Here is a 26,256-nt window from a genome sequence, read left to right as displayed (position 1 = left end):
AAGAAATTCTACCTAACACCAGACAGGTAAACAGAATGTCAGAGAACCCAAACCACTTACACCCTGAGATATGTGTCAATTGCATCCATCCAGACTTCGGTCCAGTTCTGTGAGGGACAAGAGGGACCACGGCAGGGTCCACCTCAGATGGGGTGTTTTATAGGAGACGTTTCCCATGTTAAGCTGGAACACCAAAAGGCTTCACCTTCTGAGATATATGGATAGATTTAAACCCTTCCCCGGCCCCCAAGGGGACTAGGCTGCTGTGGGCCTCAGCAGAGCAGAAGGATAAAGAAAGACAGCCCTGAGAATCATATCCAAAAACCAGCCCTGGCCAAGCGCAGGGGCTCACACCTATCATCCCGGCACTTTGGGAGGCCAAGGCGGGTGGATCACCTGAGGTCAGGAGTTCAAGACCAGCTTGGCCAACATGGTAAAACCCCGTCTCTACTAAAAATACAAAAAAATAGCCAGGCGTGATGGCGGGCGCCTGTAATCCCAGCTACTTGGGAGGCTGAAGCAAGAGAATAGCTTGAACCCAGGAGGCGGAGGTTGCAGTGAACTGAGATCGTGCCATTGCACTCCAGCCTGGGCAACAAGTGTGAAATTCCATCTCAAAAAACAACAACAACAGCAACAACAAAAAACAAAAACCAGCCCTTATACCAATATATACTGAGTGCATGAAGCCTGGCTCAGACAATGAGGCCATGACTTGGATTGAGGAGGTCCTTGACCATGGTGTCTCCTCGTGCCTGGCAAAGCCTCTCAGTCAGGCACAGGTAGCCTAGGCTTTGGAAAATCCTCACAAATAATTTTTCAAGGACAATAAACCACAAGCAGTCAAAGACAACCAGTACACAAAGGAACAGCACACATCGGTGAAAATCTGCAAAAATAGACCCATGCAGGCTTCAGACATCGGGGATACCAGACGCAAGTTTTAAAAAAACTCAGAGCTGAAAACACCTGTAGGGAATAAGATACTCTACAAAGTAATGTAGCAGCTTTGGAACAACAACCAAAATATCTAGAAATGCAAAATATAAAAATGAGAAATCCAGGTGCAGTGGCTCACACCTATAATCCCAACACTTTGGGATGCTGAGGTGGGCAGATTGCTTGAGCCCCGGAGTTCAAGACCAGCCTGGGTAACATGGTCAAATCCCTTCTCTACTAAAAATACAAAAAGTTAGCTGGGCATGGTGGCATGTGCCTGTACTCCCAGCTACTCAGGAGGCTGAGGTGTGAGGATCACCTGCACCCTGAAAGTCAAGGCTGCAGTGAGTCGTGATCATGCCACTGCACTCCAGCCTGGGTGATGGGAGTGAGCCCCTGTCTCAAAAAAAAAAAAAAAAAAAAAAAAAAAAAAAAAAAAAAAAAAATTAAAGACCAGTGGGACCCCATCTCTAAAAAAAAATATTAAAAAAAAAAAAAATTAGTCCGGGCGCGGTGGCTCAAGCCTGTAATCCCAGCACTTTGGGAGGCCGAGACGGGCGGATCACGAGGTCAGGAGATCGAGACCATCCTGGCTAACCCGGTGAAACCCCGTCTCTACTAAAAAATACAAAAAACTAGCCGGGCGAGGTGGCGGGTGCCTGTGGTCCCAGCTACTCGGGAGGCTGAGGCAGGAGAATGGCGTGAACCCGGGAGGCGGAGCTTGCAGTGAGCTGAGATCCGGCCACTGTACTCCAGCCTGGGCGACAGAGAGAGACTCTGTCTCAAAAAAAAAAAAAAAAAAAAAAAAAAAATTAGCCAGGTGTGGTGGTGCTCACCTACAGTCCCAGCTACTCAGGAGGCTGAGGTGGGAGGATCTCTTGAGCCCAGGAGGTCGAGGCTGCAGTGAGTTGGGATTGTGCCACTCACTCCAGCCTGGATGACAAAGTAAGACCCTGTCTCAAAAACAAACAACAACAACAAAACACAACCAATGGGCATATTTGGTAACAGCCAGGTCATTGCAGAAAAGAGAAATAGTAAACTAGAGTACAGAAGAAATTATCCAGAGTATAGCACACAGAGGAAAAAAACACAGAAGAGAGACAGATGCTATAAGGATGCAGTGAGTAGGTCCAGCACTGGGGTCCCAAAAACAGAGGAGAGGCCGGGTGCAGGGGCTCATGCATGTAATCCCAGCACTTTGAGAGGCTAAGGCAGGCAGATCGTGAGGTCAGGAGTTCGAGACCATCCTGGCCAACATGGTGAAACCCCCATCTCTACTAAAAATATAAAAATTAGCCAGGCGTGGTGGTACGCCCCTGTAATCCCAGCTACTCAGGAGGCTGAGGCAGGAGAATTGCTTGAACCAGGAGGTGGAGGTTGCAGTGAGCTGAGATCGCACCACAGCACTCCAGTCTGGCAACAGAGTGAGACTCTGTTTCAAAAAACAAACAGACAAAAACAAATACGTACAGTTAAAAGACTTAAGTCACAACATATATCCATGAATAATTTTAGATGGCAGCATTCCCCAAAGCCATCCACCCCTCCCAAGCTGTGCACAATAGCCTCTTCCTGATAACTTAGGCTGCCATTGTGACCACAGGTGACTGTGGCTTGACATCACAGTGTATCCCTGAGTCAAGCAGGTATGGTTTTCCAGCTCTTGCATCTGCTGTGTATAGATCTGTCTCAGGTGCCATTTGCTAACTCTGTTCTCTGTGTAGCTGCTTTTGACAGCTCCTCATCTCTCTACTAATCCACCACTCATGGTCCTAGAGAACAGAGACCACAAGTTAAGACCTTCACCTACAGAATCCCAAGGGCCAACACCGGGCAGAGGACAACTCCATCCTTCTTTCAAAAGGGCTTCTCCACAAAAAGCATTTCTGTTAGACTCTGAGCAGTGAGATACCCTGCTTCAAGAATTTCTCATGGAGCCAGAAGCCTTTGAAATTTGCCCTTACGATCCTCACCACCGAATCCCACTCAGCAGATTCCAGTACCACCTGGCATCATGCAGGAGAAAGAACCCCAAGAAAAGCCAAAAAGATGGCCATCTGCAAATACAAGGTCTGCCACATGGTCCCCATCAAAAAGCTGGAGGAACATGAGGCTGTTTGTGTCAACAGGAGCTCTGTGGAGGAACAGGACACCGAGAACCCTCTGAAAGTTAGTCTTCCAAGTTCAGAGCAGAACGATGACCCCCAGCAGGTCTCACCCTGCCTTCCCAGTCCTGATATCTGGAATGTCGATGGCGCTAATTGCCAGCATATGTTTGTCCTTAAGACTTTTGTTCCCCAAAAGCTTGTTTGTGAAAATGACACAAAAGAGTCAACGAGAGAGATCAGTCCCCAGAAGATCCTCAGACCAGGACAGTAAACGGCCAGCTGAGGAAAGAGCACATGTCTCGTAAATGCATGGAAGAACATGCAATGCATCAGAATAAAAGGCATATAAAGTAAAACTACCCTGGGCTACCTCTTTTTTTACCTGGCAGATTGATAACTATCAAAAGGCTTAAAATACTCTGCTGGCAAAGGTAGGGCAAAACGGGCACTTTCATAACATTGGTGAGAACGTCAGTTGGTACAACCTCCACGGAGGACTATTTGACAATAGCCATAAATATTATCAATACACATAGCCTTTGATCAAGCAATTCCACTGCGAGGCTTTATTCTGTAAATATAATCACACATATGGAAAATGAGCTAAGTACCAGCCTATTCATTGCAGCATTATTTGCAGCAGCAAAAAAGTTAGAAATGAGCCAGGTGTGTTGAATCATAGCTGTAGCCTGTTACTCTGGGGGCTGAGGTGAGAGGATTGCTTGAGTTCAGCCTGGGCAACATAGTGAGATCCTGTCTTAAACAACAACAAAGAGTCAAAAGTGACCTAAACATCCATTAAAAGGTCCTGATTAAAAATAAGTTATACTGCAGCCATATAATAAAATAGTAAGATGCCTTGAAAAAAAGTGAGGAAGCTCTTTCTGTGTTGATATGGAAAGGTTGAGACACACTGTTGAGCTCAGAGGTCAGCAAACTTTTTCTGTAAAAGGCCAGATAGTAAATAGTTTAGCCTTTGCCAGCCATGCGGTGTGTGTTGCAACTACTCAGCCCTGCCACTGCAACACGAGAGCAGCCATATATAACATGTAAACAAATGAACAGAGGTTCCATTTAAATGACTTACAGCCACAGGTGGCAGGCTGGACTTGACTGGTGGGCCATGGTTTGCCAACCTCTAGTTTAACTGATAGAAACCAAGTCCAGGCGGGGCCCGGTGGCTCATGCCTGTAATCCCAGCACTTTGGGAGGCGGACACGGGGGAATCACCTGAGGTGAGAAGTTCGAGGCCAGCCTGGCCAATATAGCAAAACCCATCTCTACTAAAAATACAAAACTTAGCCGGGCATGCGGCAGGCACCTGTAATCCCAGCTACTCAGGAGGCTGAGGCAGGAGAATAGCTTGACGCAGGAGACGGAGGCTGCAGTTAGCCGAGATCACGCCATTGCAATCCAGCCTGGGTGACAGAGCGAGACTTCGTCTCAAAAAAAAAAAAAAAAAGAAAAGAAAATACAAGTCCAGAACAGTCTATACAGTATGCCACCATTTGGGGAGAGTTGTGGGAGAAGACATGAATATGTATGTGCTTGTTTTCGCATAAAATTTCTCTATAAGGATACTCTAGAATGGAGATCTGCCCACAAAGCCTGAAATGTTTTTTAAACCTGTTGCCTAATGGAAATATTTGCTTGCCTCTTCACTAGAAACTAATATTGGCTGCCTCCAGGGAAGACAACGGGGTGAATGTGGGGCAGGGAAGAGAGAGCCCTTCTTTACTATTGACTCTTTAGTATCTTTTACATGGGAATATATGTGAATATGTTAACTGGTCAAAAATTATATACTTTTTTAAACAGTAGATAGAAGACTTAAGTCTTTTGAAAGTTTTTCAGGAGGAAATCTTAACTGTTAAGTTTTTTTTTTTTTGTTTGTTTGTTGAGACAGAGTCCTCGCTCTGTTGCCCAGGCTGGTGTGCAGTGGCACAATCACAGCTCACTGTAGCCTCAACCTCTTAGACTCAAGCAATCCTCTCATCAAAGCCTACCAAGTAGCTGGGACCACAGGCGTGCAACACCATAACTGGCTAATTTTTCTTTTTTTTTTTTTTTTGAGACGGAGTCTGGCTCTGCCGCCCAGGCTAGAGTGCAGTGGCCGGATCTCAGCTCACTGCAAGCTCCGCCTCCTGGGTTTACGCCATTCTCCTGCCTTAGCCTCCCAAGTAGCTGGGACTACAGGCGCCCGCCTCGTTGCCCGGCTAGTTTTTTGTAGTTTTTAGTAGAGACGGGGTTTCACTGTATTAGCCAGGATGGTCTCGATCTCCTGACCTTGTGATCCACCCGTCTCGGCCTCCCAAAGTGCTGGGATTACAGGCTTGAGCCACTGCGCCTGGCCAATTTTTCTATTTTTTGTAGAGATAGGGTCTCACTATGTTGCCTAGGCTCACTGCTTTTTTTTTTTTTTTTTTAAGTAATCATAACTTTGCCACCCGGCTGGCCCCTTCAACTGCTTACACTAAGTATTAAAGACTTCTTGGGCGGGGGGTGGGGGGAGTTCTGGATGACAGTGATTAATGAAGTACATGAACTAGAGAACTGAAATGGGGGGAAAAGTGATGTGAAGAATAGATGTCTATGAACCAAAGGCCAATAGGACTGGGAAAACTTACTCTTCTTGAAACTCCCTGAATTGGGCCATGAGGGAGTGAGCCTGGTGGAAGCGCTACCCATAGGGACTCTGTCAAGACACAGCAAGACAGAGCTGACATCTCACTGTGTAGTGGCAGCCTGGAGCACTCTGCTGAGTATTCTGAAGGTAACCTCCAAGATCCCAAAGGACAGCCGGCCAACAGGCAGTGGGGAAAGGCAGCCCCACCAACCCTGGCAACAGGCAAGATGTGCAGGTTCATGTTGAGGGTTCCGGCAAAGAGAGTGCCGTGGAATAGCTATGTGTTGGGGCAGAGGGTGCTCTCACTGGCAGAGGAAGAGGAAAGAGGAGCTGTATTCAGGTCAAGTGCCTTGCTGAAATAATTTCATTAAGTCCAGGCCACAACACTGAGGGGAGGTATTTTTATTTCCAATATACAGATATGAAAAGTGAGTTTCAGAAAAGGTAAATAACAGCCGGGTGTGGTGGCTCACACCTGTAATTCCAGCACTTGAAGAGGCCAAAGTGGGCAGATCACCTAACATTAGGAGTTTGAGGCCAGCCTGGCCAACATGGCGAAACCCCATCTCTACTAAAAATACAAGAAAATTAGCTGGGCATGGTGGTGCACACCTGTAATCCCAACTACTTGGGAGGCTGAGGCAAGAGAATCACTTGAACCTGGAAGGCAGAGGTTGCAGTGAGCCGAGATCACACCACTGCACCCCAGCCTGGGCGACAGAGCAGAACTCTGTCTCAAAAAAAAAAAAAAAAAAAAAAAAAAACCCTAAATAATGTGCCTTGGTTCACAAAGTTAGTGCATAGCAAGTGGCCTAATTGAATCCATTCCCAGCAATTCCACTCCTAGATATGTATAAACCCGATGTGCAAGACAGTTCACCAAAACATGAGGATGAAATGTGCATAACAGTGCTAATTTTTTTTTAATTTAAAAGTAAACTTTAATGTCAAAAATGCAAACTCGGAGAGGGCAGAGAGATCACACACAAGGCTACCACGTCACACTTGGAGGGTCGCACAGCAGCCAGGTAAAGGTGCTTCTTACTTCCCAGACTGTGGGGTGGCTGCGCAGAGGTGCTAACAGCGCTATGTGTAATAGCCAGTCTGGAAGCAATCCACACTTCCTTTGAGATAATGGGTAAATTGTGGAAGTCACACAAGGAAAAACTAAACAATATTGTATATTTCAAAATTGAGAAGAGTGAACTTTAAATGGTCTCACCACAAAAAAATAAGTCTGGGAGGGGATGGATATATTAATTAGCTTGGTTTAATCATTCTACTATGTATATATAATCAAAACATCACATCATACTCCATAAACATACACAATTATTTGTCAATTAAAAATAAAATTGGCCAGGTGTGGTGGTTCATGCCTCTAATTCATCCCAGCCCCACTCTGGGAGGCTGAGGCAGGAGGATAATTTGAGCCCATGAGTTCAAGACCAGCCTGGGCAACACGGTGAGACCATGTTTGTATAGAAACATTTAAAAAAATTAGCCAAGCGTGGTGGTGCACCTGCAATCTCAGTTATTAGGGACACCTGAGGTTAAGGAAGATCACTTGAGCCCAGGATTTCAAGGTTGCAGCAAGCTGAAATCACATCACTACACTTCAGCCCAGGTAACAGAATAAGACCACGTATAAAATTTAAAAAATAAAATATACAAAATATAAAATAAAACAAAAAGGTCATGAGAATGAACAAATCATAACTACCCAGATCTACTTGGATGAATCTCAAATAATGTGAAATTCTGTTGACATAATATTTAATGAAAATAAAAAGGCAAAGCAAATCTGGTGTTTGATGTCAGGATAGCGGTTACCCTTCGCGGGTGGAGAGGGGGTTTCCAGTGCTGCTCTTATTCTGTTGTTTGATCTGGGTGCTGGTTATGCGAGTCTGTCCACTTTGTGAAAACATATCCACAGCCACTTGGATTCATGCACTCTTCTGTATGAATATTGCACTCCGATGGAAAGATTTTAACTGAACCTCTATCTAATGCTTATGGTTTTTTCTATGGCACCATACTCCTTCCCTGGCTGACAGGTATTGTCAGTGGCCGCTGCCATCACATGGGCTGCAGCAGGGAGGCACCTGTGTCAGGGAGGCACCGCGGGAGCTGCACACTGCATGGATCTGGTGCTCCCTGGGTGCCGCTGCAGCTGCCCAAATCTCAACTGCAGACCCAGGCATCTGGCTCCACACAGCAGGCAGGAACCTGCCCTCCTGGGCAGGGCTGCAGCTGCCCAAACTGCAGCTGTGGATCCAAGCCTTCCTGTGCTCTTAGGGGAGGCTGGGAGTAGGCAAGATCTGACCGCCTGGGTGCAGCTGCAGCCACCCGACTGGTGGCTGCAGAACTGGGCCTCCTGCTTCACAAAGGCAGGAGCTGGGGACAAGCGGGAGCCCCGCCCCTTCCAAGTTGGCGGGGCGGGAGCTCCCTGGGTGCAGCTACAGTGGCCTTCCCAGGTGCAGGACCTGGGCATCTCTGTAGCCTCCATTCTTGGGCGGGGAATGCTCCCCATCCCTGCAGGCTCAGGGGTGTCTGCTCCTGCTGCCTGGACTCTCTCCTCTGCCGGCATCTGCTCCAATCTGGGAGCTGAGTTAGCGCCGCACCCGGTGGGGGGTCATGAATGGCAGCAGGAGTCAGATTCCTGGGCAGAAGGGCGTGGGTCCCCAGTAAGGCCCCTCCTTCAGGCCAGGGAGGGCCTGAAGGCTGGGAGCCAGCTGCCAGTCCTGAGGACCAGAGTGGGGACTTGTGGTGCCCCTCCCTGCTGCCCATGGCCATCCATGCGGCAATCAGCATGCACTTCACCCCCTCTGAGGTCTATAAAACCCCAGGCTCAGCCAGAGCAGGAGAGAGGACAGAGGAAGGGATGCCCAGCTGCAGAGAGGAGCTACCCTCTCTGCTGATAACTGGAGATAACGGGAAAAACAGCAGCAGAGAGGAGCAACCTTCTCCAGGGCCTCCTCTCTGCTGAGAGTTGAACACTGCAGACTATCTGCCTACAGAGAGAAGCTACTCACTGCTGGTCTCCTGTGAACTGTTGTAACACTCAATAAAGCTTCTTTAATCATGTTCACCTGCCATTTGTCTGCGTACCTCCTGGACACAGGACAAGAACTCGGGTAAAGGTGCCACCAGCCACAGATGTTTCTGACCAGAAAAGTGACACTCCAAAGATTCCGTAACAGTATGACAGAGGATGGCATGGAATGGGGCATACTAAAATGCCAGACTCGCTGTCCAGGACTGGGCTCAAGTCCTGACTTAACCACTATCTACCATCTTCCCTCCCAGCACTCACCTGAAACGAGGGCACTAATTTCTCCTTTGCAAGGTATATTGTGTATAACACAGAAATGAGAAACTACCATGTAAAAACATACTAAGTAATAACATACTAAGGGCCCATGTTATCTGAGCACTGAGTATGTGCCATGTTCTTCCCAATCCCTTCAACAAGTCTGAAGTTGAAGGATTCTCCCTACTTTACAGACAAGGAGCCAAGGCTTAGAGCAGTGAAGAGACACATAGCTCCCAAGAGCAAGCTGGGTTTATACCCAAGTCTGTCTAATCCAAAGTAAGAGCTCTATCCAAGACTGCTCTTGGACCTGGGAGAGTCTGCCAGATGCCATGAGCCCCATCTCTCCCCAGTGCCTTCACCTCTGGGGAACAAGACACAGCTATGGTCACCATGGCTTTGAACTCCAGAATCCTTCACTCCACTCATTTCCCACGAAGTTTCTGGAACCCTAGGTCTCCTGTTTCTCCCCAACCCTGTTGAGCCATGGCTCAGTGTTCACTTTCCTCAGTGAGACACCAGGGTCTGCTCAGAAAGTGGCTAAGTAAGACTCCCAAACTACTCCTGGCCTATCAAAACAGGCTTAGGGCCTGCTCCTGCCCCAGTCCCTGCCTTGCTCTGAGAAGCAGGACATATTATCATTTATCCTGGACCACACAAGTACTCACATGTCCCAGTTCCTCATGCCAGCATCTGTATCAGTCAGCTTCTGCTGTGTAACAAACCATCCTCAATCTTAGGGCTTAAAGCAATACTGATTTATTATTCTCATGACTCGGTGATCAGCTGGGCAGTTCCTCCAGTCTGGGCCAGATTAGGCGAGGCTGGGTGGTTTAGAGTGGCCTTACTCACATGTCTGGAGTCTCAACCAGAACAGCTAGAATTCTCACCTCCTTCAGCAGATTCTCCCAGAGTCCCATAGGGGCAAAGCCAACCACATGACCCACTCAAGGGAACAGCTACAGGGAGCAGTGATTCCTTGGGAACCATTGCTGGAATAATCTACCACAGTCAATCTGTGAGCCTCTCACCTCCAGGCCACGCTGGCCACCAGATGCCAGGCAATCATCTGGATCTTGCCAGAACACTCACCCTCTGCTTTTTTTTTTGAGACAGTTTTGCTCTTGTTGCCTAGGCTGGAGTAAGTGCAGTGGCGCAATCTCGGCTCACCGCAACCTCCGTCTCCTGGGTTCAAGCGATTCTTCTGCCTCAGCCTCCCGAGTAGCTGGGATTACAGTCATGCATCACCATGCCTGGCTAATTTTGTATTTTTAGTAGAGATGGGGTTTCTCCATGTTGGTCAGGCTGGTCTCAAAGTCCCGGCCTCAGATGATCCATCCGCCTTGGCCTCCCAAAGTGCTGGTATTAAAGACGTGAGCCACCGTGCCCAGCCTCCCTCTCTGCCATCTTAACTAAGCCTCATCTTTCCCTCCTGCCTGTCCATCTCCCAGGCTGCCCATAGTGCCCCCACTCCTGTACTCCCATCCTGAACTCAGGCACTCTGCCCCTCAGCACTATCTGGCTAACTCCCCCTTGCTTGCCACACTAGCCTGGGAAACACCAGGACTGGATCAATCCTCATGACCAAGTTCCCCAAACTCATGAACAGCAGCTGGACCCCCAGCACCACCTGAGTGGCAAATAATCTGCCTTCCCATGTGGGCTTTCCCTCCCTGTCCCCATTATGGCCAGGAGCTGTGTTAAATCTGACTCCTCCCCATTTTCTCTGAGCAGATGACTGGTCTCACAGTACCCCCTGCTTCACTTCAAAGTTCGTGTTCCCTCTGGTACATTTTATACAGACTGGTTGGTTTATATCTGCTCTTTAGAATTTAAGCTCCATGGCTGGGCGTGGTGGCTTATGCCTGTAATCCCAGCACCTTGGAAGGCTGAGGCAGGCAGATCACGAGGTCAGGGGATCGAGACCATCCTGGCTAACACGATGAAACCCCGTCTCTACTAAAATACAAAAAAATAATAATAATAGTACTTAGCCTATTGCTGTGGTAGGCACCTGTAGTCCCAGCTACTCGGGAGGCTGAGGCAGGAGAATGGCGTGAACCCGGGAGGCGGAGCTTGCAGTGAGCGGAGATGGCGCCACTGCACTCCAGCCTGGGCAACAGACCGAGACTCCGTTTCAAACAAAAATAAAATAAAAATAAAAATTTAAGCTCCATGAGAGTAAAATGATTTTTTTGGTTTTTGTCTTTTGAGATAGGGTCTTTTTTTTTTTTTTTTTTTTTTTGAGGCGGAGTCTCGTTCTGTTGCCCGGACTGGAGTGCAGTGGCCAGATCTCAGCTCACTGCAAGCTCCGCCTCCCGGGTTTACGCCATTCTCCTGCCTCAGCCTCCCGAGTAGCTGGGACTACAGGGCCCCGCCACCTCGCCCGGCTAGTTTTTGTATTTTTAGTAGAGATGGGGTTTCACCATGTTAGCCAGGATGGTCTCGATCTCCTGACCTCGTGATCCGCCCGTCTCAGCCTCCCAAAGTGCTGGGATTACAGGCTTGAGCCACCGCGCCCGGCCTGAGATAGGGTCTTGCTCTGTCACTCAGGCTGGAGTAGAGAAGCACAACCACAGCTCAAGAGATCCTCCCACCTCAGCTTCCTGACTGGCTGGGACTACAGGCCTGAGCCATCATGCTCACCTAAGTTTTTAAAATTTTTTGTAGTGATGGGGTTTCACCATGTTGCCCAGGCTGGTCTCAAACTCCTAGGCTCAAGTGATCCTCCTACCTCAGCCTCCTAAAGTGCTAAGATTACAGGCATGAGCCACCAACCCTTGTTTCTGTCCTTTAACTGCTATATCTTCAGCACTACAACTATGCCAGACATGTGGGGGTGGGGTTGGAGGGACCCTCAATAAGTATGGTTTTGTTTTTGAGACAGGGTCTCACTCTGGTTGCCCAGGCTGGAGTGCAGTGGCATGATCTCGGCTCACTGCAGCCTCCACCTCCTGGGCCCAGGTGATTCTCCCACATCGAGGAGCTGGGACTAAAGGCACATGCCACCATGCCCAGCTAATTTTTTGTATTTTTTTTTTTTTTTTAGTAGAGAGAGGGTTTCATGATGCTGCCCAAGCTGGTCTCAAACTCCTGGACTCAAGCAATTGGCCGCCTCGGCCTCCCAAAGTGTTGGGATTACAGGTGTGAGCCACCATACGCGGCCTAGTAAGTATTTACTTAATGCATGAGCCAAAGAACAAGCCCACAGGGCACAGAGCTCAGTGAGGATGGTATGTTAAGCTTGCAGTTACCTGCCGCCGCTCTGTTCTTTACAGACTCCTCCCTCTAGGACAGGAAAGGGCCTCAGGGCAGTCCCTAGGAATGAACAAGACCTCAGGCAAGAAAGAGCATGGGGCACAAGCCTCTGGAGCCTCACAGGCCAGTCAGTTCAGAGCGCGGCCAGCCAACGCCCTGCATGTGAATCACCCACTGGTGGTTTGTTAAAAATCCCTTTTTCCAGGCTCCGCACTAGGTGCCTGACTCAGAGGGCCCAGGAATTTTCATCTTTAGCCTGTAGCGCCCTGCATTTGAGTTTGACAAAGCTGTTCCACCGAGTCTTGGTGTGAGCTATAGGAGACAAAGTAATGCAGTCTCCATCCTCACCGTGGGGCACAGGTCATCCACCAATGCTGACAGCCCTGCGGGTGGGTGGGTGACCAAGGCCTGTAGGAGCAGCCAGTGACAGAACCTGGGGAAGAAGTTGGGGAGGGGACGGGCTTCAGGCTGACAAATCACAAAAGCTCAGGGCATGAGTTAGGTGTGGTTCATCCATGGAACCTGCAGGAGCATGTGGGCCCAACCACATGGGCTGCGTGGTGCAGGGTGGGAAGCGCAGAGCCCCCACCCCTCCTCGGCTCTAGATCAAGAACTGAGACACTGCCAGGATCAGGCATGGCATCCCTGTGTGTGGATGGATGGGAGTAGAGGGACCGTAGGTGGGAGCTCAGCAGGGAGAAAGGGGTGTGTCTGAGACCAGACACATCTGAACTCTGGCACCCTAATTAACTCAGTCCCCATCCCTCTAGAGTAGGCCACATCTCTTGCCCCAGGTGAGGACCTACCCCAAGTCCGCTCAACCTCTGCCCGCAGGGATGGCCATGTGCCTGTCCCATAAGCCCACTGCTGAAAACATCACTTCCTCATTTAGACGTTCTCAGACTTGGCATCTTCCCCTCTTCAAACCCCAGTGACTCTTCCCAACCACCTGCCAAGCACTGTGCTCTGTAGCCACAACGCTAGGGATTTAGGGCCACAAGGGGGCTCCGGCCCATCCTGGTCTCCTGCTTAGCCTTAAAGGGTTCTGCCCAGCTGCCTTCACCCCTCCTCCTTGCTTACCAGTCTGACCTGCGACCCAGGCTCAGCTTGAGGCAGGGGCTTGTTAGTGGGCAGGTGAGCTACCCAAGGCAAGGGCCAGGCAAGACCCTACTGCACCAACCCATCGTCCTCCTCTGCCCCCACTCTCTGTCCACCCTTACCCCACCCCATGGCTAATAGTACTCAGAGCTTTGCAGAGATGCCCACTGGGTGCAGAGATGAGAGAAACTGCTCCCAGCACACTGGGCCCCTCTATGGAAACAGGGTCAAGGGCCCAGGCCTGGGCTGTGCAGATAAGACTGGCCTCTGAGAATGAGCATTCAGGTCCCTATATCCCAGAAGAGGCCCATGGGCCACCAGGAAACCATGAGCAGGGCCCAGTAGAGAGGCAGAGTCCAGACCAGCACAAAGAGAAAGGCAATTTTATTCTTCCAAAAAAATGCACCACGAGAGGGTGAGCACAGGAGCACCCTCGGCCACATCCTCCATCCTAAGCAGGGTCTGAGATGAAGCCAGGCCTGACCTGGGCTTCGGAGAAGCTAACTGGGCTCCCTGTGGCCTTGGGGAGGGAACCAGGCAGACCTGGGAGTGGGACTTTGTTGTTAGCACCAGGAGCCGCCCGCAGCTGGGCTCGGCGACAGGGCAGCGCATGGCCCTGCTGCCTCCACCTGAGAGTCTGGGGAGGGGCTGGTGGCAGAAGGCTCCCTGCAGGAGGTCACCTGAGTGACTCTCAGATTCACAGACCCCCTCTGCCCTCCTCAACCCCTGTAAACATGAGAATGGGCTCGTGACACCCCTAGCACCTCAGGACAAGATGAGGGTCCGAGATGTGTGACTGGGCTTCAGGCGGCCCAGGAGCTGCCGGGCTTTCTCCTGCATGAAGAGCTGGTCCCTGGTCCCCCCGCAGGCCACCGTCTTCCAGGCACTGGACATCTGGGAGAAGGCGAGAGGGTTACCATCCAGGCAGGGACTATGTGTTCCTAACAGACCCTTGTGATCCTGGTCAGACAGGTGGAGTTATAAGCCTCCCTCCCCTAGAAATCAGAGCCTTCTTATTCTCTCTCCACATTCCCTGTGACCCTGGACAAGTCACTTCCTGGCTGTGGGCTTCCTCAACTGTAAGCAGGAAGCTGGACAAGGAGACATGGCCATGCACTGGCCCCCCTGCCCCACTGCCGTGCAGCACCAGCCTCTCAAGGAGAAGCCACAGCCAGAAGGCGGGTGAGAAGGAGCAGTGAGATGGGTCAGCAGCCTGAGGCCAGCCCCTGCCTGAGGACAGACATGTACTAAGCAAACCAAATGCAGAATAATGATTTAGTTACAAGTAAAACCCAGGTCACAAAAGAGAGAATGGCAGAATGGGGGTGTCTCTACAGTATGTGGGGTCAGGGAAGGCCTCCCCCTGAGGAAGCAGCATTGAGACTGAGATCAGAAGAGTAAGTTAAGCAAACGTAGCCACGGGAAGTAGCAGGAAGAGCACCCAGGCAGAGGAACAGCCTATGCATAGGCCCTGAGCTAAGAAGGCGGGCACTGCAAGACCCCCAGGGATGGCCAGCACTCACAGGGGCAGGTGTCGGGAAGTGGCTTACTCACAGGGGCAGGTGTCGGGAAGTGGCTTCGGGGCTTCTGGGCCACTGCTGCCTTCTCTGGCTTGGCCTGCAAGAAGCCCTGGTTGAGCAGGCTGTTGTCTTCTTTGATACCTGACAGGGTAAGGCTGGAAGAGTTTGAAGGGGCAGTTGTCGGCTGAAATCAAAACCAAGGAGTCACCATTTTGCCAGAAGGTGTGAGAGGCAAGAAAAAACCCCACAATCCCACCCCAGCACCACCACCTGGGTGCTGAGACCTGAAAGAGGATGCACGCTTTTCCAAGCCTCAGTTTCTACTTTCAGATGGGGAGTTTGCATGAGATTAATCTTACTTTATACTTAGAAGATTAAGCAAGGAGCCAGGCGTGGTGGCTCACGCCTGTAATCCCAGCACTTTGGGAGGCTGAGGCGGGCGGATCAGGAGGTCAAGAATTGAGACCATCCTGGCCAACATGGTGAAACCTCATCTCTACTAAAAATACAAAAATTAGCTGGGTGTGGTGGCGTGCACCTGTAGTCCCAGCTACTTGGGAGGCTGAGGCAGGAGAAAGGCGTGAACCTGGGACGAGACAGAGCTTGCAGTGAGCTGAGATTGCACCACTGCACTCCAGCCTGGGCGACAGAGCCAGACTCTGTCTCCCCAAAAAACAAACAAACAAACAAAAACAAAGAATATGCAAAGAACTTAATCTTGTTCTAAAGAACTTTCTTACTTAAAAAAAAAAAAAAAATCAAGTAATCAAGTAAAGAAACATTTGTGTGCATTTCAGAGCCTGATTCAGTGATGTGTCTTGAGGCACAGTCAGGCACTTCGGGGCGCATCAGCCCTGGGATGGGTGCCGTGCAGCCCCCAGGCCATAATAACATAATCGATAAATGTGGAGTATTACTGAGCATTGTCGAGTAATAACATACTCAAAAATGTTGCCTCCGTCACATCAAGCCTCAGGAACCAAAGCTGTTCCTAGTTTTCCTGGGACCAGAAACATCCACAAGCATCATAAGGATGCAGCTTCAACCCCAAGCACAGCAGAGCTGCACGAAGTCCCTCCCATGCCTTTCCAGCCTCTTTGCCCTGCTTGGCACTGTAGCCTCCTGACTTAGGCTTGGCACCCCTTTTTAGGCTTTTAACTGGGGCTCAGGGAACCTTAAAGATCCCAGAGAACAGCGATGGTGCCAGTACTCCAACCCAGCCCCGCCTGACTCAATCTGTGCTGTTCACTCCCTGCAGTGACGCTTTTTTCTTTGCAGTTATCTGACTGCAGGTCTCCTGTCAAGGACCCCTAGCCAGGACAAGGTTTCTCTGCAAGGATCGTGAGGGCAGCAGTCTACTTGGAAGATCGGGCAACCCTTAACCTTTGTTCATGTTGCCGCTGTGCCTCTCACTGCCTCCCCACTCTGAGCTAGGGCAAACCAACTCACCCCATTGTGAGCAGAGGGATCAGCCACACACCATGGCTTCTGGGAACCCAGGCTCTGCACAGGCAACAACCCCCTTTCTGAGGTCAACCTGACTGTAGCACCGGGCACAGCAAGTGCACTGGCCTGGGGGCCGTATAGCACCCATCCCAGGGCTGCTGTACCCAAGTGCCTGGCTGTACCTTAAGACACATCACTAGGCCAGGCACGGTGACTCACGCCTGTAATCCCAGCAGTTTGGGAGGCCAAGGCAGGCCGGTCACCTGAGGTTGGGAGTTTGAGACCAGCCTGATCAACGTGGAGAAACCCCGTCTTTACTAAAAATACAAAATTAGCCAGGTGTGGTGGTGCATGCCCATAATCCCAGCTACTTGGGAGACTGAGGCAGGAGAACCACTTGAACTCGGGAGGCGGAGGTTGTGGTAAGCTGAGATGGCACCATTGCACTCCAGCCTGGGCAAGAAGAGCGAAACTCTCTAACTCAAAAAAAAAAAAAAAAAAAGACACATCACTGACCCTTTCTGGGAAGGTGCTGGAGACTGAGATGCATGGTTTTAAAACATGTCCTAGCCACGCAACTCTGCCAAACAAAACCTTCTGTGAGAGACAAGCAGAGCTGCTGAATGAAGCCAGCAGTGGGTGCCCAGACCCACCCTCCCTGATAGCTCCTCCCCGCAGAACCCAGCGTTCCAGAAGCCCAGTTGGAGAACCACTAGACTAACTCCACCTTGAGGGTCCTCTCCAAAACTCAATAGTTCCAAGGGGCAGAAGCCTTCCAAGGAGACCTCATTCTCCTGGGGGCAGATCTGGAGTGGGGTAGGGGTGGGGGAACCCTTACCAAGGAGAGAGACTTAGGCAGTGTGGACATCATCAGCTTCACATCCTCATCCACAATGTCAAGAGCCAGAGACTTCCGGACTTTCTTGATGGGGCTTCGCCGCAGCTGGGGGTTGGCAGATAGAAGGGGGTTAGGGTGGGTGTCAGGATTCCCCATGGTCAGCGACTGGATAGTCATGGCCATGGATGGTCACAAAGCCAGGCCCTGCTGCAGTGCAGACTTGGAGCAAGGCCCAGCTAGCAGGAATCTGCTGTCAGAAGAAGGGGGGGTGCTGGGAAACTGAGGCCCCATGGCCCCATTACAGACTCTGTACCCAAGGTAGACCCTGTCCTGCCAGGTGCTGCAACAGTGAGCAGGCACACAGCATGAACCTCCACCACAAAGTGACCTGCTCTCACCCCGAATGGACCAGACACAGCCCCTCAAACAGGCCCAGCAGAGAATCATCCCAGTAACACCTAAAATACCACCCACAGGCCAGTAATATGGGAACACAAATCCCTCGAGACAAGCCCCTCTTCAAATGCCTACTACAAGCAAGGAATGTCCCATCCCTAACCATGCACCTCACAGAAGCAGGTCCAGGGTCTGCTCCGATACCAGGGAGCAGCTCTGAGAGTCACACCCCACCCTCCACCCAACAGTGCACCCAGCAGGGGCTGCCACGTCTCACAACCACCATCCCCACCAAGGAGAGGCCAGGGAGGGCCCTGGAGTCAAGGGTCCAAGTTCTCTCCACCTGCACATGGGGTGCCAGCTCAGGCAAGTCCCGCCCAGGCTGACCGCCCACCTCCCCTCCTTACCTAACACCCTGTGTATCCCACTTCCCAGCTCTCACTTGAGGAGAGCAGTCTGGGAAAAAAAGAGGAGCACAAGGAGACTCAAAGGGATCACGCACTGTCAGGAAGGCTGGCATAGAACGGAGGCTTGGGACAGTCCCTTCTGTGCCCCCCTGCCCAGGAGTCACTGCAGACTCCACCTCACCTGAACCCATTCCCCGCACCCCCAACTCATGTAGCCTGACACTCAGCCCGGCGCTGCCTGGTCTGGCTGGCTCGTCCCGACCGCCCCGCCTCCATTCGAAGGATTCCCTTGGAACCTCCCTTTCTGCGGCCCTTGGTACCCTGTGAATTTAGTCATGGCGTGTCTGTCTAGCATCTGTCTCTGCCCCCTGAACACTAAGGGGAGATCTAGTATGGGTCTTAATCGCTGCTCCACATCCAGCCCAGCCCCACTTGAGCAGGGTCCGAACACAGTGTTGGATAAGTGAATCCTTCAAAGGGGAGCAGGGGAGGGTCCCAGAGACACTGTCCTTATCTTGTCAGTTTCCTTGACAACCACCGTGAGAAAGGGGGCAAAGGGGACATGCTGCACCCCCATTCTCCCCAGCGCCTCACTTTCTACAACCTGTCCCCGGATGCCTTCCCCATGCTATGGCTCCAACTCCCCCTGCCCAGGCTCTCCCACCCCCAACCCACTCACCCCGGGCTTCCTCTTCTGCTTCTCAGGCCTGACGTCATCCTCGATGATGAGTTCGATGCCAGCCTCAGAGCGCAGCACCTCCTTCAAGTCCTCCTCCAAGTGCGGGGTCTGCGGCTGTGGGTTGGTGCAGGGCAGCCCATGTGAGGTAACACACTTGGGCTGCCTGTGTGTGCGACAGTGGGGCCAACCCAGCTGCAACTGGGCTGTCCTGGGTAAGGCAGGAAGAAGGCCTGACGCCAGGATGCAGATCTCATACGCACCATTCACAACCACTAACTGCTGCCTTGGACAAGCAGCTGATGACCTTGATTCCCGGGGGCCTGCCACGGCTGGGAGCAGCCCAGAGACACAGTAACCCTCACACAGCCCTGTGCAATAACTGTCATCTTACGCAGGTAGAAACAGAGGCTCAGAGATCAAGAGCCTGGCACATAGTCACAGAGCTGCTGAATTAGGACCCGGACAGCTCAAAGCCCAGGCTCACTCAACCCTTTGTTCCACACTAATGGGGGCTCTCAAATCCATTTCCTGCTCTCAGGCCTGGGGGTTCCAAGGACCTCTCCAGCTTCAGGCAACAGAGAACGGGGGGGGGGGGGGGGGGGGAGTGCTACTAAGAGTGAAAGGTGTGAAGCACAGCAACTCCTCAGAAGTAACCCAAAAAGCCCCTGCAAACTTTAACTGCAGCTGCCAAGGTCATGAGATTTGCCCTCACACCTGTTTGGAGAGCACGCAGATACTTTAGTAGAGGAGCTGAATCTCCACTGCAACAGGAAAGGAGCACTAACTGTGCCTCACCTCGGCCCATGCAGCATGGTCAGTGGAAAGTCTGCTTGACTCAGAATCAGTTCCATGGCAGGCCCAGGGGAGCCTCAGCCCCCAGCCACCCTTGGGCTTCATAGGAGGCTCCACGCAGTGGAGAGAGAGGGCAGGGGGACCAACTGCAGACCTTGTTCACAGTCCAGTGCCTCCACAACCCTCCACCGATTTCTAAAACACCTGTGTGTTTCAGAAAGCCCAAGGTGCCAACTCCTGTTTTCACAGAGAAAACACAACCATCCCATCAAGTAGGAAGAGTAGGGGAGAAGTGCAGCCTGCATACTGTGGGAAAGACGTCCCTGGGGCTTTCCAGGGCTCTGTAGAGAACTGGGAGTTGGTCAGAAGACAGGCCAGAGCAGCAATTTGCCACTTCTCTGAACGAGGCACAGTGCTTATCTTTGCCTGAAAGTGTTTGAGTTATTTGTATTTCACATCAGTCTCCCCCATCCTGAGGCTGAGTGTCACAGGATACCACCATGTCTCCAGCACCAGCCAGAGCCTGCTTGCACACTTAGGTGCTCAGGAGCAGTCGGAGGAAGTGATAAGGAGCAGCCTCAGCTTCTCCACTTATACTATCAGGATCTCCGCATCTTCTCAGGAGGAAGAATCAAGGGAGACCTCAGAGGGAAGGGTCCTGTGGACTGAACATGGTTGGATGAACCCAAGGGATCCCACTGTGCAGAGATCCACGGCAGTGACCACACCACGTACCAGGGGCTTCAGGGGTCCGTACTTCTCCAGGGCATTCTTGAACGGGGTTGGTGTGTGGGGAGTGTTGTCCATGGAGTACTTCTGATCTGGGGTTACAAACCTGCCAGGGGCCAGAGCAGGGGAATCAATGACAGGACAGGGGCCGACGCCAGGCACTCTGCTGCCCTGGCTCCACCTTCCCCCAGTGTGACCTTTGGCCCAGCAAAGGTTCTCTTCCCATCCCTCTCCCCACCCTGCAGGTCAAAGTCAGGGGCTCAGGGGAAACACAAGGAAGAAGGGAGTCTAAGAGGGGCCAGGAGCTCCAAATGGGTGGCAGATAGCTGAGAATACTGCTCAGTCACGGTCCAGACTTGGGACTTTCCAGAAAACAAGGTAGCCCATGGCCACACTTCAGGAACAGTGAGAGGGGCACGGAGCGAGGTGGGAACCCAGGAAGATCCCATCCTGCCCAGCTCTCCCTGGAGAGCCTGTGTGAGAAGGATGGCAGCAGCACACTAGGGAAAGGAGGGGCGAGAGGTGAGGCCAGCATCTTCCCAGGTCTCCCGAGAGTTCACCAAGGTGGTGGACATGCGGAGGAAACCCTTCAGCAGAGCACAGAAAAAACCCAGCATGGTCTGGTCCAGAAGCAGAACTGTAAGATTCTTCTATCAGATGTGGACCCACCATGGGTGATTTCCGCCTGCCCCTGGAGCAGGGGGACAGAAGAGGCACCTCACGCCCCAGAGCACCAGGGCTGGCGATATGCGGCAGGGCCAGGCTGGGTGTGGGCAAATGTCAGCTCTGAAGGAAGCTACCAGGTTCCACAAACATGAGCCCTTGTGCTAGTAGGTGACCTTAGTCACCTGGAGATGCCACCATGGCTAACTCTCATGGCATAACCAAGGCACTTAGAGGATGAGAGAAAAGCCCAGGTAGCCAGGGACTCAGGTAATGAGGCCAACTCCTAGAGACAGCAGCCTGGGGCCTGGACACCTCCGCTTCCCGCAACTGGCCAGCCACTCCATGGGGGGATAAAAAAACTAGTACAAGTGCAGACCATTCTTTTCTTCCTTCCTCAGGACCTAGAGATCAGGCAGGGATCCAGTCTCTTCCCAAACCCTTGTTATCCCCCATCTGGGACACACAGAGATCCCCCTCTGTAAGGAAGAGCGAAGACAGGTAAGCACAGGTCAAATGTACACATCTTACAGTTCAAACCACAGCTCACAGGGGTGAATCTGAGCCACTCAAGCATCTCCATGGGACAACGGAGTTTCTGAGGAACATGAGAAAGTTCCAGAACCCCTCTAATTCGTGGCATCAACAAGGACTAAGAGCCTACACATGACCAAAGGCGGTGGTTCACACCTGTAATCCTAACACTCTGGGATTAGTGTTAGGCTAACAGGAGAGGACCACTTGAGGCCAGGAGTTCAAGAACAGCCTGGGTAACACAGAGAGACTCCATCTCTACTAAAAATAAAAAAATCAGCCAGTCACGGTGGTGCTTGTAGTCTCAACTACTCCAGAGACTATGGGAGGAGGGCCACTCAAGCCCAGAATTCAAGGCTACAGTGAGCCATGATTACACCACTACACTCCAGCCTGGGTGACTAAGAGAGACCTTCTCTCGGAAAAATGAAAAAAAAAAAAAAAAAAAAGTATATATACACACATAAGAAAACTCAGGGAGACGCCAGGCTTGGTGACTCACCCCTATAATGCCAGCATTTTAGGAGGCTGAGGCGGAAGGATTGCTTGAGTCCCAGAGTTCAAGACTAGGCTAGGCAACACAGTGAGACCCTATCTCTCCAAAAAACAAGAAAATTAGCCAGGCATGGTGGTGCACACCTGTGGTCTCCGCTAGTCAGGAGGCTGAGGTGGGAGGATCGCTTGAGCCTGGAAGGTAGAAGCTACAGTGGGCCATGATCAGACCACTGCATTCAACCTTGGGGACAGAGCAAGACTATCTCAAAAAGAAACCTCAGGGAGGCAGGGAGGCTGACTTGAAAAGGGAAATCAAAAGATTGCTTGGAGATAAAAAATGTAGCTCTGTATGTCAGAGAACTCAGCAAGTTGGAAACCACAGACAACCAAACTGGTGAATCAGAAAACAATCCCATCATGTTCTCGGCAGATTAAGGATATGGCTCAAGATGACGAAGAGGAGTATGAAGATGAAAAAGACAGATCAATCCAGCCTATATAGGAAGGAATTCGTAAGGTAGGAGAAGGGGCAGACAGGAAAAGAAAAACTAAAGAAATAAACACTTCCTCAGCTCAAGGTTTGAATCTTTAGTCTGATATGAAAGCCAGGGAGGAAAAAAATAGAGAAATAACGACACCACCATACAGCCTGGCAAATTTGAGGGATAACTAAAGAGACTCTCTACAAAGGAATAACAGCTGGATTACAGCTCACTCCTATAATACCAGCACTTTGGGAGGCCAAGGCAGGCCATTTGAGTCAGGAGTTAGAGACCAGCCTGGCCAACATGGTGAAACCCCATCTCTACAAAAAAATAGAAAAATTAGCAAAAACTATAAAAATTAGAATTCATCACCAGCAGGCCCACACTACATGGTTAAAGGATGGCCTTCAGAAGAAACAAGATGGACATATAGATCTAAAGAGGAATGAACACTGGAGATGCTTCTTCCTATAGAAAAAAGGAGTTGGAGGGAGGCAGCAAATGAGGCCACATGGATAAGAAAAGAAGGGAGAGAGAGAAGTATCAATGCCTATTGTAGTGACAGCATCTCTGTTTAAGGGCTTAGATCCAAAGTCCAGGATTCTGGTTTGAATGGACAATCATTTATCACGAAACCTATCTAAGTTACACTTCAGATCAACTCTTTAGAGACGGATTTCTTTTTTTTCTTTAAAAAAAAAACAAAAAAAAACTAGAAAGAGGGTCACGCTCTGTCACCTAGGCTGGAGTGCAATAGTCAACCATAGCTCACTGCAGCTTCAAACTCCGGGGCTCAAGCAATCCTCCCACTACAGCCTCCTGAGTAGCTGGCACACGCCACCATGTCCAGCTAAACAAAAAAAATTTTTTTGGTTGGGAGCGGTGGCTCACACATGTAATCCCAGCACTTTGGGAAGTCGAGGTGGGTGGAGCACAAAGTCAGGAGTTTGAGACCAGCCTGACCAACATGGTGAAACCCCCTTTCTACTAAAAATACAAAAATTAGCCAGGTGTGGTGGCTCACGGCTGTAATCCCAGCTACTCAGGAGGCTGAGGCAGGAGAACCACTTGAACCTGGGAGGCAGAGGTTGCAGTGAGCTGAGATTGCACCACTGCCCTCCAGCCTGGGTGACAAAGCAAGACTCCATCTGAAAAATAAATAAATAAAAAATTTTTTTTTCTTTTTTTTGGATAGAGAGTGTCTCCCTATATTGCCCAGACTGGTCTTAAACCCCTAGTCTCAAGTGATCCTCCCACCTCGGCCTCCCAAGTGCTGGGATTACAAGTGTGAGCCACTGAGCCGGACTTTGGAGAATGATTTCTGACTAAGGGAGTCACAAATCTTTTCCTGAAATTATATCATTATCGGGGCTAAAATTCCTGAGCTGACTTCTGAATCACAAAATAATGATTTCCTCCTCCAGCTAATGTATCAAGCAGAGGAATAGTTAAGCAACTCTCTCTACCTGGAATTTAGAATCATGATGACTCGAGGAAGTAAACTTACTGTAAAAGCACTTCCTTTTATAAAAGCAGGCTGGCGAGCAACCTGCACGGGCTTCCAGACAGAAAACGCTGTGCTCCATAAGCTCAGAGGACAGGAATGCAGCCTCCAGTCCTGATGGAGGGACTAGGGCACTTCCGCCTTGCACGTAAGGCTGCTCAAACACAGAGAATTTGCACTTGAAACCTTAGGAAGGGGAAGAGATTATGTTTTTCCGGCTAATATGGACTCTGTCCGTTCCTGAGACAGAAAATTATCAAATGAGGGGCAGGTGCAGTAGCTCACGCCTATAATCCCAGAGTTTCAGGAGGCTGTGGCAGTATCACTTTAAGGCCAGTTCAAGACCAGCCCAGATAAAGTAGCAAGACCTCACCTCTTAAAAAATGTTATTAGATGAGCATGGTGGCATGCACCTAGAGTCCCAGCTACTCAGGAGGCTGAGGCAGGAGGATCACAAAAAAGGAAACTATCAAATTAAAAAATAACAAATGAGGAAAAGCACAGGTGGAGCCCCAGACTATACTGACAAAAATGATAAATCGTGGTGGCCAGAAAGGAGAGGGCTTTCTTCAAACAGTCTCCGGTGTTATTCCAAGGGTGCCCCTCCCACTGTTCCACCAGCTTGAGTGGTCCTCAAGCCCATGGTCTCGCGTTGCTGAGGGAGAGGACGGTGAAGGTGGGGGGCATTACAGCACTCACGCAGCATGTTTCTGGTGCAGGGGTGTCTTGTCCCGGTGCAGTGGTGTGGTGACCACCACCTTCTGGCTACACACTGGGGTGGATGTCAGCGAGGGGCTCTCCAGCTCCAATGTGTCCTGTTTGTTCCAGAAGTTCAGAAACTGCCGAAGAAGAGAGAGGGAATAAGACAAAATCATCACCTGCATGTGGATTCCTGAGACCTCAGGGGGTCATGGGTAGAGATCCTTGAGCTCCTCCCCCAAAACATCTGCTCTCTGATACTGAGGTCCCCTCCTGACCATCAGACACCAGAGAACAAGGACTGGGACAGATCGATACCAGGAGCCCACCAAGCAGGTTCACACAGGCCTCTGGGGTTCCGTTACCCTAATCCTAGCTTTTGCCATCTCTACTCGAGTGCCACGACGCAGTTAAGGCACAGGAAGCCAACTGCGGGAGAGCGGCTCCTTCTCAGAAGAAATAAAACTAGCTCTGAACTGACCTGTGAAGGCACAAGGCACGTGACAGTTGTCGTGATCCTGGTGGTGGGGGGTTATCATTTAGAAGGCACCTTCTCTTGCCAGTGCTAAGCACTTCACACAAATAATTTAGTTCCCACAAATTCTGAGACATAGGCACTATTACTATCTCCCTTTTACAGGTAAGAGAACCAAAGCTTAGAGAAGTTTTGAGTCTTGCACTGAATGCTAGAGGTGAGACTCAAATCTAGACCTAAGTCAGCATCCATTCTTTGAAGCACCACCCTCTCTTCCCTCCCTGCCCTGAAGATGCTGGAATAGAGAGCCATCTGCAACCCTCAGGGTCACCACTCTAAATGGGGTCTCTGGCGTAGGGCAGCCACCATGCCCCATCATCCTGAGCTGCCCACATAGTAGCTCAGGGACCCGCTGCCTTCCTTCTCCAGCCAGCAGCCCTCACTTGCAGCATGTTACAGGCTGACCTGTGTCTCCCTCAAATTTACATCCTCAAGTCCCAACTCTCAGCACCTCAGAATGGGACTGTATTAATACTTGGAGATAAGGCCTTTAAAGTGGTTAGTTAGGCCAGGCGCAGTGGCTCACGCCTGTAATCCCAGCACTGTGGGAGGCAGAGGCAGGTGGATCACCTGAGGTCAGGCATTCGAGACCAGCCTGGCCAACATGGTGAAACTCCGACTCTACTAAAAATACAAAAATTAGCCAGGCATGGTGGTGGGCCCCTGTAATCCCAGCTACTCGAGAGGCTGAAGCAGGAGAATTGCTTGAACCCAAGAGGCAAAGGTTGCAGTGAGCTGAGACTGCACTACTGTACCCTGGACAACAGAGCAAGACTCCGTCTCGAATAAATAAATAAATAAATAAAGTGGTAAGTTATAGTCTGGTCAACATGGTGAAACTCCATGGTGGCGGGCACCTGTAATCCCAGCTACTCGGGAGGCTGAGGTGGGAGAACTGTTTGAACCTGGGAGGTGCAGGCTGCAATGAGCTGAGATCATGCCACTGCACTCCAGCCTGAGCAACAGAGCAAGACTACATCTCAAAAAATAAAAATAAAAAATAAAGTGGTAAGTTAAAATAAAGTCAATAGAGGCTGGGCACAGTGGCTCAGGCCTGTAATCCCAGCACTTTGGGAGGCCAAGGTGGGTGGATCACTTGAAGTCAGGAGTTCGAGACCAGTCTGGCCAACATGGTCAAACCCCACCTCTACTAAAACAACAACAACAAAAAATAGCTGGGCATGGTGGC

At 50.7% G+C, this 26,256-nt stretch overlaps 2 protein-coding genes across 2 annotated transcripts in view; one reads left to right on the top strand and one right to left on the bottom strand.

Moving 5' to 3' along the window:
- Window positions 1-2,572: 2,572 nt before the first annotated feature.
- On the top strand, window positions 2,573-3,423 carry GTSF1L (gametocyte specific factor 1 like). Its single transcript, XM_033186465.1, is given in 2 exon segments — window positions 2,573-2,978; window positions 2,980-3,423. Coding segments are annotated over 2 exon segments (447 nt in total). The 5' UTR covers window positions 2,573-2,873; the 3' UTR covers window positions 3,322-3,423.
- Window positions 3,424-13,710: 10,287 nt separating this feature from the next.
- The window catches only part of MYBL2 (MYB proto-oncogene like 2), a 53,474-nt gene continuing 40,928 nt past the window's right edge, over window positions 13,711-26,256 (bottom strand). The window contains exons 9-14 of the mRNA XM_033186464.1: window positions 24,533-24,672; window positions 20,159-20,258; window positions 18,632-18,745; window positions 17,150-17,254; window positions 14,900-15,049; window positions 13,711-14,239 (exon numbers count right to left, since the gene is read on the bottom strand). Coding sequence (XP_033042355.1) covers window positions 14,111-14,239; window positions 14,900-15,049; window positions 17,150-17,254; window positions 18,632-18,745; window positions 20,159-20,258; window positions 24,533-24,672 — 738 coding nt within the window. The 3' untranslated portion in view covers window positions 13,711-14,110. The remainder of the gene's footprint in view (window positions 14,240-14,899; window positions 15,050-17,149; window positions 17,255-18,631; window positions 18,746-20,158; window positions 20,259-24,532; window positions 24,673-26,256) is intronic.

This window comes from Trachypithecus francoisi, unplaced genomic scaffold (assembly GCF_009764315.1).
Source record: "Trachypithecus francoisi isolate TF-2019V2 unplaced genomic scaffold, Tfra_2.0 Lachesis_group21, whole genome shotgun sequence".
In the NCBI taxonomy this organism is placed as follows: Eukaryota; Metazoa; Chordata; class Mammalia; order Primates; family Cercopithecidae; genus Trachypithecus; species Trachypithecus francoisi.
The sequence above is the reverse complement of the archived record's forward strand: the minus strand, read 5'-3'. Positions and strand labels throughout refer to the sequence as shown.